Source organism: Pinus tabuliformis, chromosome Q (assembly GCF_031772625.1).
Source record: "Pinus tabuliformis cultivar Carrire ecotype Pingquan chromosome Q, CPIR1, whole genome shotgun sequence".
NCBI classification, from domain to species: domain Eukaryota; kingdom Viridiplantae; phylum Streptophyta; class Pinopsida; order Pinales; family Pinaceae; genus Pinus; species Pinus tabuliformis.
The window spans coordinates 440675909-440689076 of NC_142296.1; the positions used below are offsets into that span (position 1 = coordinate 440675909).

Sequence of the window (13168 nt, forward strand, 5' to 3'; positions counted from 1 at the left end):
GTTGGGTATGGGAAATGTGAAAATGTTGAGTCTCTTCGCTATGGTTGAGTCCAAAAAATTGTGGGTGCTACCGATATCGATGAGAACCATTACATTGTTCTTCTTGACATGTCCTTTTAATTTTAATGTTTGGGGCTGTGATACCCTTGTCATGGCCGATAATGATACGTGCAGAATGCCCTCATCATCTAGTTATGGAGAGAATTCCGGGGAATCTTCGATTTCTTCTATGTCCGATTCATCACTGTTTGAATCATTAGTTGCTTTGCATTTATACAAGTTTTTGGTCTCTTTTTCTTTAGCACACCTATGTTTAGGGTCCCATTTTTCGCCACAACGTTTGTATTTGCCCTCTTTCATGCTTTGTATTTCCACGTTCGTTTTTTCTCCTTCACGAAGATGTGGTGGAACATATTTTGTGTTATCTGTGTTCGCCGAACTGGGGAAATCTTTGTCTCGAATATACACTTTCAACCTTTGACCACATCATCTTTTCAAATTTCTTCTCAACAGCTTTTGCTTTTTGTCTTGCTACTTCTATCGACGTAATGTCATGAAGCTCAAGTTCTGCGTGTAGATTGGGTTTAAGTCCCGATGTGTATGATTGCATGAGACGAGTTTCTGATAATCCAGGTACTCATTCTCAAGTGTATTCATCCACATCTCTTTTTTGTCGCAATCTGGTGAGTGTTGAGAAGAACTCTTCTTCCTTGATACCTTGGAACCTTTTAAAAAACGCATCCTTAAATTTCCTCCAATTGATAGCAAGTGTCATCTTCTTTCACCACATATACCAATTATATGGTTCGCCTTCCATTTTCATGGAAGCATGCCTGATCTTTTCGTCATCATTGTCAATATCGTAAATCTCGAAATATTCTTCTGCTTTATTGAGCCAAGCAACGCTGCATTTTTTGTTATCGTCGAATTTGGGTAGCTCGATTTTTTCTCTTCGTTGATATGTCGCTAACGACAGAGCAAAGAAAGGGTATTGATTTGAAAACGACATATTGATGTATGGATTCTAGAGCTACTTATTTTGAAAATTCGTGTTACTATTTCCTTGATTAAGCATGGAAGATGTCTTCAGAGACTCGGGTTTCTCATGTGCATTTGATGATTTTGACGAATATGGAGAATTGAGATGTTGAGTAGCCTCATTATTCTGGAGCATTTGATCGGGTGTAATCTTCAGGCTGGTACAAATACAACCCAACATCACCATAGCTTGATCCACCTTAACTGAAAGGTCTGCCTGATCCTTTTTAAATTCATTCTTGTTCTCCTCGAGCTGACTCTTTATTCCATTTGTTGTGTCTTGCAGTGTCTCGATTTTGTAGCCATGTTCGATCACCTTAGCCTCAAGTTCTATCAGTTTTTTATTGAAATCAACGATCGACATTGATGCAACCATTGATCTGGTATGTGACAGAGTATACTTATCCAGCCTTAATTTTTTTTTTAAATAAATACAATTATGTAATAAAATTGTAAAATTATATACTTATTAAAGTTATATAACTACATAATATTATTTATACTTATAACTATATAATTGAATGAAATAGTTATAGTTGAATGAAATAGAAGCGGAGGACACAACTTTGGAAAAATCTACGGTCGAGGGTAACGATGGGCGTGGTGTTGAGAACAGAAAAAAATAGTGTTGATACAATGAGCCAATGACCGCATGGACACAATGAGCCAACGACAGCATGGACACAACGGGCCAACGACGATGTGGACACAACGAGTTAGCGATGGCGTGGGCAGGCACGGGTCTGAAGCACCCATGGAACAAAGGCGAACGATAGTGGTTGATGGTTTCAGAACGAACAAATCGAGACAATGGAAACACACAGTGAGGTGATATGATCGGTGGTGCAGTGAAACAAAGCGATGACACGATCTGCTTGACAATAGAACAACGAACAAGTTTTACCCACCGAGGACGAATGGCTCTGATACCAAATGGCGCTGAAAACCCAAGCATTTGACAAAAATAATGATTGATATATATATTATTAATGAATAGATGATTTACAATTTGTGGGAGGCCCCTGGCTTTATACTGCCTTGGGTGCCTCTTGGTGAATGGGCATGATCTGTGATCATTCCCTTTTGCCTATTTTAACTAATTGTTACAGTTATTAATTAATTTACGTAACATCATAGCCTATGTATATCCCATGGGGGCTACTAACAGGAAAAATGAATGGGTCACCATAATAAGATAAATAATATTTAAATAAAAGGGGTAAAAAGTCACTTTGGGAAATTAAGTGACCCATGGTTTTTAGAGGAGGAAATTATTATTAAAAGCGAGAAGGAGATTGAAGGAGGACATGAGAAGAAATTGACAAATAGCTGCTAAGAAAAGGGAAAACCCTAATATTTGTTGGTGAATGTAACTAGGTTTGGTATTCATAATGTATTTTTGTAATACTTGTCTCATGGGTTTCATGAGCAAGGAGTTTTTTATTATAGGTCAAAGACTTCTTCTTGATGTCTTTAGGGATTTGTCATCTTGTCATTAAAGAAGTCATGTATATGAAGTGATGTTACACTCAAAGGACGAATTATTGATGTAAAAGTATGCCTCAAAACCTTGTCATATTGCTCCTTGAAGATGGCTCAATACACGTTGAAGATCCTACCTTATTCATGTCGGCCTACACACTTGTTCAAGTCGACTTCCTAGCAAAAGGTCATGTCGGCCTAGAAGCAGTAAGACTGTCTCTATATATAGATGGACTACGACATCATTTGGCACCATGAAGTTCGGAGAAGTTCTGTGATTACAGTGCTATTGAAGGACCACAAAAAGAACGAAATAATAGAGGAAGACAACGAAGGAAAGAAGGATAAATATACCACTGTTTTGGTTCTCATCCACCGAGTTCAGTTATGTGAAAAAGTGCGAAGAAAGGAATTGCTTTCTGAGCTAAGTCCGAAGACAGGAATGCGAAGGAGGAATCTACTCAAAAAGGGAACTGTGATCTGATACTAAAGAGTCGAGGCACTTATAGAGCTCAACCTTGGATTCAAGGTGTAACTTAAAGGGTGCAGAAAAGTATTGACAGTATATTGAAGAGAGTCGAGAAAGAGTACCTTGTTTAGGGCTACCGAAATAGAGACTGAGTTTCTCTAAGCATAGTCAAAGGAACAAGTACAGTACAATGCAAAAAAGAAGGATTGAATTAGGAGAGGCCGAGAAGGGTAACATAGGAAAGTGACAAGGTTTTGAAGGCATACTGAAGTCAAGGGTCAGTGTCTTGGTAATGGTACTTTTCAATTGAAAATACATAAGAAGAATTGCTTTCGGGTTTTCCTCTCCAAGAGGGAGAGGTTTTAGCCCTGGCTTGAAGCCTAATCATTGTGTCACTGCTCTTATTGTTTTTGATTGCTATTTGATGTATTGCACATAAATAATAATAAAGGACAATGATAATACCAGAAGAGTTACACAAGTAGTAATCATGTAAGAGAATTCAAATTAATCTTTGCCCTACCCAATTCTCAACAATATTTTCCAGTTTCGATGTTGAAAGACACGCCCTAGCTGAAGATCATTGGTTTTGGTGTTGAAAGACACACCCTAGCCAATTATTATTTGCAGGGCGATCTCGTGGCCAAAGAAATTAATTTAGGAGGACAAAATTTTTCAATGTATTGTGCAGGGGTCGAGATTAATTTTGGTTGAGGTCGAAATCATCTAGTTGTAGAGGTTGAGCTCTTAAATTATTGAGGCTGAGTTGCTTAAATTATCAAGGTTTTCCAGGCTGAATATATGGGGATGACTGGGCCGATTTAATAGAGAAGACAGGGCAGTAAATTATTGAAATTATTGAGGCTGAATCCTACAGTTCGTGAGGGCCAAATCTGAGGGGTTTCCCAAAACGATGATTACCCATTTGCTAAAGACGAATTTGTTGTTCTTGCATTGACTGAATTAATCTTTGCTGGAGCCGAAATTTCTTGAGTGGTGAAAGCCAAATTCGTGGATTTAATTGGACAGAACCTATAATATTTGCTGGCTGAAAACCCTAACTCACAAGGGCCAAAATTATTGCAGTTATCAGGGGACGAGTTTGCAAATTGTTAAGACTGAGTTCATGGGATATTACTGGGCCAAATTTGACATATCTGTTGAGGCCAGATTGCCAGACCCTATAGCAAATTGATCTGGGACCATGAATCCAAAAGCAGTAGCAACATTTACAGCTAAAATGCATGGTTCAAGGTAGAGGATGTCCAGGTCCAATTGGAAATTCTTCCATAAGAAATCTATATGAAAATATGCAAGGAATATTTGTAAACTGTGGGTAATCAAACTCATAACTCAGTAAGTTTGTCAATGCTGGGACAAGCTCAAGTTAGAGGCAACATGAGTTCCTTACAGAGAGCTGCAGGTACAGGGATGGGTCCTCCAAAAATTGTAACATCTTGTATGGGTGGTGTACCTGGATAGAGCCTCTATCTCAACCAACAACTAAGTAATTAGTTACATCAAATTAATTCCTAACAACAGCTAAATCAACAACCACAGTTGAATGTGCAGCAACAAATGTATTTACCACAATCCCCCTTATCTCAAGACTCAACAGCCTTCGAGTTCACAACCCTTACTGAATGTACAACACCAGCAATAGCAATTGCAGAGGAAGATGATGCTTCCAGGGGGCATGGATTCTTCTGAATCAATGGGGTTAGGGAATGTAAATGGTGTGAACAATATGAGTGGTGTTGGTATGCCTACCAGTGGTGGCCCTCAAGGAGGTGTTGCACACATGGGCCTAGGTGGTGTGAATAGTGTTGTGGGTATGGGAAGCATAGAAAAGAGATCTACTGGAATTCTGATGCACTTTGATGAGTGTAACACTATAATAGTCAAGTCACAGAAAATAAAACAAATAAACAACAGTTTGAGTCTGATTCATAACATGGCTATAGAGAACTTGGCAATTATGTTGATATGAATTATGCACATTTTCTGGGATCTGAAGGTACCAGCTCAGAATGAATTTCTTCAGATACAATACTTCAAGAGAATATTATATCTGTTACAGTTTGCAGTTACACAGTAAACACTGCAGCTGATACAACAACAGACAGAGGGAGCATTCTGGGACTGGCTTCGGAAACTTATACCACAACTGACTGTACAAGAATGCCTAGGCACGAAGAGATGGGCAGTGAATCTGGCGAGAGGGACCTCATTACTTCTGCAAAAGGAATGAAACAGACTAGTAGTGATATGAATTCGAAGATAAATGGTTCGAATGAGGAGCTCTGTCAGGATGAAGGTTGTCAGAGTTCTAGCTTGCTCAAATCCAATAGCTTGGCATCTCAAACATCTCAATATAATGGGACATCTGTGCTTCATGTAGTGAAACATAAAAAGCCTTAAATTACCTGCCCTAAGCTTGTTAGACTGAGGATTGCGGAAAGAAGACCTAATTCCACTTAGAAATACTTCGGACCAAAGTTTTCACAAACTCCTATTACGTTTGGTCAGACAAGTTTCAATCTAAAACAAATGGTGTTAGTCAGCGACGATGGCTGGCAGTTGGTAATCCTTGTTTATGGGATGTTATCACAAAGTGGTTTGGTACAGATGCATGGATTAATGGCTTGGACCTTCTATGTGGCTTACGTGACCATGCAGACAATCCGAAACTACAAAATGAATGGAGAAAGATTCATCAAATGGACAAGAGTAGATTAGCTCAGTATATAGAAGGAATAAGTGGCATAAAGGTTAGCATTTATGCAATGTTTGATGTGCAAGCCAAGCGTATCGATGAGTACAAAACACAATATTTCAATATATTGATCGTTATCCACCAGTATGACTGTATAAAGAATATGACATGGGAAGGAGAACAAATTTTGCAGCACCTGAATTTGCAATTGCTTGAGGGCAATAAATTTGAGAAGGGGGACTGTGATGTCCTCTTCTAATTAAATTGCCCAAGGAAGGATGAACTAGTCTATCCAACCCTGCAGGCTATAGTCATTTATAAAGGGGGAACCCATTATTCAATGTTATTTGGCGTAACATTGGGTAAAATGGGGTAATTGGAGGAAAACTTGTGAAAGAAGCCAAATTTGGGGCAAAATGGAGGGAAACTTGTTAACCCCTCAAATTAAAATTAAGAGAAGAGACCCCAAGGGAATCTATAAATAGGAGAGAGGAGAATCATATTCTCGTCATGGATTGTTGATATTTCTGATTTGTGAGCTGAGGCTCTTGGAGGGTTTTATGACCCCTTTCTTTCTGATTGGTTTTGGTGGTGAAAGATTCCACCCTAGCCAATACCTTCTCTCTACTCTGTTTGGCATAATTTTCTGAGACATCTTTCATTCGCTTTTGGCAATCAAGGAAGAACTTCTGTGGATTGATTGGTCTGAGCAACTCAGGAGCAGTTCTGTAACACCGAGGTCTGTCCAAGACAATTCCAGGGTAATGAAGGTCATATCTGGGCAGCAGGCAGCCCTTTCTGTGGCAGCATAAGCCTGTTAAGGCAATTACAAGGGAAACAAGGTTCTCAACAGCCCTGAAACCCTAACTGATGCATGCATTCTGCCTTAAAGAGTCCTCTGAGGCAGTGGATTGGTCTATAGGAGAAATCTTTGGGGCACTGAAGTAGTTCTGAGGCCAGTTCTGAGGCAGCAGCCCATCTTCAAATGATAGCGCAGCACTGTAAAACTAAATCTGTGACAGCGTAGTCTCCTGAAGTTCGGCCTGAGGTTTGTTTATACATATGTGACAACGGAAGGCTTGAATAAATCCCTATGGTGGCAGTGGACCCTGTCTGTGGATTAATTTGAGCAAGCGGAACCTTCTTGAAGGATCAATTGTTCATCAGAACCCTTCCAAGGGCAATCTGGGATAGCAGCCCGCTTTGTTGAGTAGCCAATTGAAGTGGCAGATCCTGTTGGAGGGTCGATTGTAGCAGCATAACCACTTTGGAAGTCTGATCTGGGCAGCGAGGCCTACATGGGCATCTCTGGATAAACAGTGAAGTGTAATCTGAGTATGGAAGGACACTGCTAGGGGGTTTCCTGAGGCAACCAGGAATCTGATGGTCTTGACTTTGAGACTGAGGCTTGATCTGGGCTTCTGATCATCTCTGGGCGAGTCTGTGGCATCAAAAAACAGCAGGAGGCAGAAAATACTGAAGCTGGGTGCAAGATCAGATTAAGGATACTAGGACAGTAGGGTTTGTCATAAGCAATTGTTGTCTATTTGGACTGTAGTGTGGAATTGGGAGGACTGTGGATCTAAACTCCTTATGTATTGCTGAGTTGGTTTCATGTGAATGAACTGTTGGATACATGGCTACACTATCTTATTGCATTTCAATATTGTCTCTGGTTGCAAAAATTGAAAGTATATTGTAGATTACAAAACTTGTCATGTGCTCTTTCCGAACCCTAAGGGCAATTTTACCTTAAGGGATATTATACTCTTCCCATGACAGTAGATCACAGCTCTTGGGCAGCATTTCCTTGAAACATTTTAGGTCTGGTCCTGTAGGCTCTTTACCTCTCTCTCCTCTGCTTCCCTGTCACTAACACACTAAGTGACTTATATATGATCCACTCAATATATTCTATATTTTCATATTTATACCCTAACACAAACAATAACATGGAAAATCTAGTTTGCATATATGAATGATTAGGGGTTGAAAATGTTTCCTGAACTTCTTGTTGTAGATAGTCTTGGATATTTCTAACGGAACCGAAGATGTTGGCAGAACTACCCCTTTTAATAGTTTTATTGCTATGAAGCCTCCCTTTCAGATGCTGACAATTTCAAGCAAGACAGTTTTTCAATTACTAGGCTCATTAAGAAACGAAATATACTAACTGTTGCCCTTGTTTTCTGTAGATCCTTGAATTGAGTTGCCGTTCACAGCTCGAGTTGAAATCATCATCTCTTGTTACGATGGTCAGTTTTCTTCAAAGGATTATAGAGTCTTGCCATGAAGCAGCTTGGAGTAATTCAATCGTTCTGAAAGATGCTATGAGTAATGGTAGCAGAAATAAAATGGCAGTGGAGGCATTGCAAGTCCTTACGTGAGATCTTCATTGCAATATCTTTGTCCTGTCTTAATTTTGTCTTGTTGTTGGATTTACCTTGTCTTAGAAATGACGCAATTTATTTTATATTTAACTACTTTTTAGTTTTTCTTGTACTCGACTGGTAGTCTAATTATCATTTATTTTGACAGGCATGTTATACATGAAAATGGAGGGAATATGTCTCCTTCAGATGTTACATTTACTTTGGATTTTCTTCTATGCTTACTGTCATACCGGAATCTTGAGGTGTCATCCACTTCATGGGAAAACATTAAAAAAGTGCAACCTGCAAAAAACTATTTGAAGAGTCAGAATGTGGAAAATGAAATTGAGCTCCAGACATTGGTTTTTGTTGCCATAGGCAACCTTTTTGCTCGGGCTGGGTCTGTAGTGTCAAGAGAAACATGGAAATTAACAATTGAGGTAAGGATAGTTGTGACACACTGTCAAACATTACCTGGCATGTATAATTGCCTCAAGAACTAATATATTAATTGACTTAGGCCCTGAGGAAAGTGATGGATTTCCTGGCATCAAAATGCCACCTGGAAGAAGACAATGTCATGTCCAGGTAAACTTACATATGATTGTTATTTTTGAGGAGTTCAGGAAAGCTTTACTTGAGCAAAAGTAGAGATTTTCTGAATACTCTTTACACGGGTTCACAGGTACTATGCTGCTGTTCTTCATTGTCTGCAGTTGGTGTTGTCAGACTCAAAAGGCCCTGTTGCAGAGCATGTAAGACCATTGGCAGTGTTCCAGCGACAATAGCCTTTGCTGCTTCCAGATTAGATCTATCTGATAGTTAGTTTTCACTGGTATGCATTTTGTTTCTGTTTTTTGATGTATTCTTAAATGCTAAAGCTTATTTTATGTTACAGGTGCCAGGTTTTGTGGCAGCATTGGGGATGTTTTTTACTTATGGGTTGATTTACAGTTCATGTATATTTCCTGTTTCCAATCTAGTTAGAGGTAGTTGTGACCATAAATCAGATTTGAGTACTGGTAGAGAAGTGGTAGCTTCAAGAAAGAATGATTCTGGCCGTTACCGTCCACCTCATTTGCGCAATAGGACTAAGTCAGCAGCACACCAAACAGCAACAAATGGAGAGATCAATGGGTCTGTGCAGCCTGAGGTTTCTGTAACTCGGGGTTTTTCATCAGATTCTGACCTTAGTGATACTGATGGCTCTTTAAGGGATGGAGACCGCTTCAAATGTTCCAAGGCCAGAACAGCTGCCATTTTATGCATACAGGTAGGAATCAGGATATTCATTCATATCTTGATAATTTACTGATGTTAATGATGGCAGCTAGATGTCAATAGCTAAATGATATGAAACTTAAAATGTGTAGAGGGTAATTTGGAGATTTTGTACCTCAAATTATGCCAGACACTTGGTCTTTAAGGAAATTTATTAATAATTATAGACAAAATAACACTAAAAAATATGGGCATTTGTAAAAAATGGTCCTAACCTCCATAAGACAGCAGAGATGATAAAAATTATCCTTGAAAAGGTTTGAAACAGTTGTGCATTATTCAATAAACATTATGAATGGAATGCTTTTTTGGTCCACCGTGAATTTGTGCCATTTTTTTGTTGCAAAGGAGACATACTGTTGAATGGTGTTGTCATTGATGCCAACATCAGTGATTGAACGCTCTTAATATTTGTCATCAATTGGAATCCCCATTGGTCAAAGCCCTTGGAAAACCCCAAAAGCCCTGTACTTGTTGAAGCATTTGGGGATGAAGATCAGGGATTTTGGGCTCAGGACCATTGTCATTAGATTATTCTCGTCATGCTGATTCTGTTGATATGTGGAGTACTTCGTGGACCCTCAAAGTTTGAGAGATATGCTTAGTCAAAGATGGTGCATCCATTTGTTGGTCAGGGTTCCCAAAGTCAAAACCCATTTGTTGGTCAAGGTTCTCAAAATTTGATGATGTGGCAGGTGTTTATTAGTTGAAAAATCATGAAGCCAAAATGATCTTTCTTTAGAGAATTAAATTAGATATTTTATTTGGGTTTCAAAAAAAAAGAAAGAGCTTCCTCAAGTCAGTCCAAAGTTAAATAAGGGATCAAGCCAAAATTCAAATTTTAATTTGAATTACCTTCCCTTCAAAATCCCTCATTTCAGTTAGCTCTCATAAGAGGTCTGTACAATCTATATAAAGGTATTCATGTCTCTTTCAAATGTATGATTTCAAGGGTGAATCTTGGGATACATCTGCGACATCGTGGAGTTCTTGAAATTATTTTGAGAGGTCAAGGTTTGGCTTGGTTGTGTCTCTTTGGTGTATGATTTGACTCTTGGGATGGGTTGCAGGAAGTTCGCTCCCCTGTTCAAGATTGGCTCTGAAATTTGACTCTTGCAAAATTTGACATATCAATCTAACACAGATCTTCTCAGTAATTTAAGAAATTATTCTCTCGAATCTGTGGAGCAGCAACGAGAGGATTGAATTAGTCTTAAGGCTCTGTTCGTCTCTGCTCTGTGGAATAGTAGTTAAGAAAGGCTCCAAGTTCTTCTTGTCTGAACATCTCGGCCTTTGGAGTAGCATCTTAACATCTGATAATTCGAGGTTTCACTCTTTTATAAGGTTATTGACGGGATTCGTTGAGTATTAAAATGTTTGTGCAGGTATCTCTAAAAGCTTCAGTCATATGCTATCATTCTCGGCTCTGCCTCAGAATCATGGCTACTCCTTTTTAAATGGTGAAGCACCATTTGTCAAAAATATGTGGAGCATTACGCACTGGTCTACAACCCTGTTGAGAATGCAGATTCCTGGAGCAATTGTATTTCTGGAGGAATACGCTTCGAATTGGCTAGGGCACATACATATATTGTAGATCTATTCGGCCTTCACATCTGAACATATGGGATCAGGTTCTAATTTTGATCAAGCTTTAGAGACATATTCAAGTATTCTCTGTGGTTAACTGAAGCTAATTCCAATCATACTTGACCTTAACACGTACTGTAAATCAAGACCTCAACTGGAGTGAACTCCAAAAGTCTGTATGACTAAAATTTGGAGCAAATTCTATGGCATAGGAAAAGTCTCATGTACAGATCCGTGAAGCATGTTTGAGGCCAAATTTTTCAAGCAACATCAATGACCTTTCTGTGGCATTCAATGGGTTTATGAAATGCTCTGTGCATATTGGAACATGCCTTACATCGATGGACAGTTTAATGTTTCACATGAGCTTGCCTATATATCTTTATCGCTATAACAGATTGCCACTGATGTTTTATTTGATACAGCTTGATACTTTCATGCGCTGGTTATTATATGATCTATTCATGGCATGAGTTTGAGTTGAAAATTGTGCTTGTCTAACAAGTTCGTTGTCAACAAAGAACTGTTTCACTTTGCTCCTACAACATGAAATTGCTAGCATCAACATTGCGAGTTGTAAGGTCTAAGGATATGTAATATGAAACAGTTCATGCAATTATATTGTGCATAGTGCGTGGGATTTGGCATGGTCTTGATATGATGAATGGTTACCTGTGTGAAGTGAGATTTGATTGATGGCAACTGTGTAATGTAATTAAAGAGAAAACATGCCTATGGATGTCATTTTTAGAGTGATTAGTGTGTCAATCAAAAGGGAATTTGTAGCAGAGCACGTTGAGGGCGTATTTGCATGACCTGAGCAGTGCGATGAATGTCGTTCCATATCTGGTGCTTGCAAACCACAATACCCCCGTCGCACATGACCTGTCAATCAAATGTATATTACCATACTGTTTGACACCAATGGACATTGAAATTGATTCCAGAGCATTATCGTGTGACACGTTGACTATGCATGCTAAATCTTATGACTGTAGCAGGAGATGAATTGTCATATGGCATGATTGAGGTGAGCATAGTGTATCGGTTGATTTCGAAATCAGTTATGTGGCTTTGTTGAGGTTAATGTGGTCCCCCCTTTCAAATAAGTCATAAGAGAAATTTAAGGAGAAAATCTTTTAAATTTAATTTGAGTTTGTATTCTGTCGAATGATTAAAGTGACTGTCAAAATTGTAGCATTGTTGGAGACTGAAAAATTTGTAGAAGCAAGCCCTGAAATGATCCAATTTGTTGTATGGTTATGAATACTTTGAGGGTGTTTGGACTCGGTTTTAGATCAATCTGAATTCTAGATGAAAGAGATGATAGAGAGCCATTAATACCATGTTTGAGAGAGAGCAAATTAAATCATTATGCTACTAGGGTTTGCGCAAAGAAAGGTCTTATGTTGAAAAGTGTTGAAAGGACAAGACATATGCTACTTGTTGATTTGGGGTAGCATTGGATGTGCTCTAGCCACAAAAATTGGTGGAGAGGCTAAAGCACATGAGATCTCCAAGACCCAGAAATGGTTTGGTCAGAATCTAACTGGTTTTGGAGATATTAAAATAATTAATATTTTTAATAGAGTTCCTAAGTCTAAACTTAGGAAAAATAAAATATTAATGTGAATTAATATAAAACTGAGTTAGAATGGTCCAAAAGTCATGGATCAAGCCAGATATAATCTTAGCCGTTGATTAGGGACTTAATCTTGGCCATTGAATTGTCAACGGGAAAAGTACAAGAGGCTTGAGGGTCAGTTGGAGGAAACATCGAGTTGATCAAGAATTCGATTTTCTGGGGCAGGGCTTGCCGAGGAAATCGAAGGATTGATAAGAGTTGCAATTGAGGGGCAGTGAATACAGTAGTAAAGAAGCAGAGATAGTACCGGGAGCATCAACACAGAAGTTGGGAGAGGGTTGATGTAGGGGTAGCCAAAGGCCACGCAGAAGCAGCCAAGAGCTACGCAGAGCTTGAGGAGGGCCAGCGTGGGAGACGCAGAGGCTCTAGAGACTGACACTGGGCCAAATAGGCTGACGCTGGGCCAGAGAGGCTGATGCAGACCCTAGAGGCTGACGTAGACCCTAGAGGCTGATGCTGAGAGATTTCGTGGGGCAAATTGGAGCTGGAGAGATGGATAGGATGACACAGTCCCTATCAGGGTGACAGAGAGCAACATAAGTGCTGCAGTGTTGTTGTGGGATCATTCCTCTGGT

General features: G+C 39.2%; 1 protein-coding gene across 5 annotated transcripts in view; it reads left to right on the forward strand.

Annotated features, from left to right (window-relative positions):
- Positions 1-13168, forward strand: part of LOC149220110 (ARM repeat superfamily protein) — a 276511-nt gene that overhangs the window by 60521 nt on the left and 202822 nt on the right. For all 5 annotated transcript variants that reach the window (XM_089384660.1, XM_089384657.1, XM_089384656.1 and 2 more), the window contains 5 exons: positions 7901-8088; positions 8244-8517; positions 8598-8665; positions 8763-8832; positions 8976-9350. In XM_089384660.1, coding sequence (XP_089240786.1) covers positions 7901-8088; positions 8244-8517; positions 8598-8665; positions 8763-8832; positions 8976-9350 — 975 coding nt within the window. The remainder of the gene's footprint in view (positions 1-7900; positions 8089-8243; positions 8518-8597; positions 8666-8762; positions 8833-8975; positions 9351-13168) is intronic.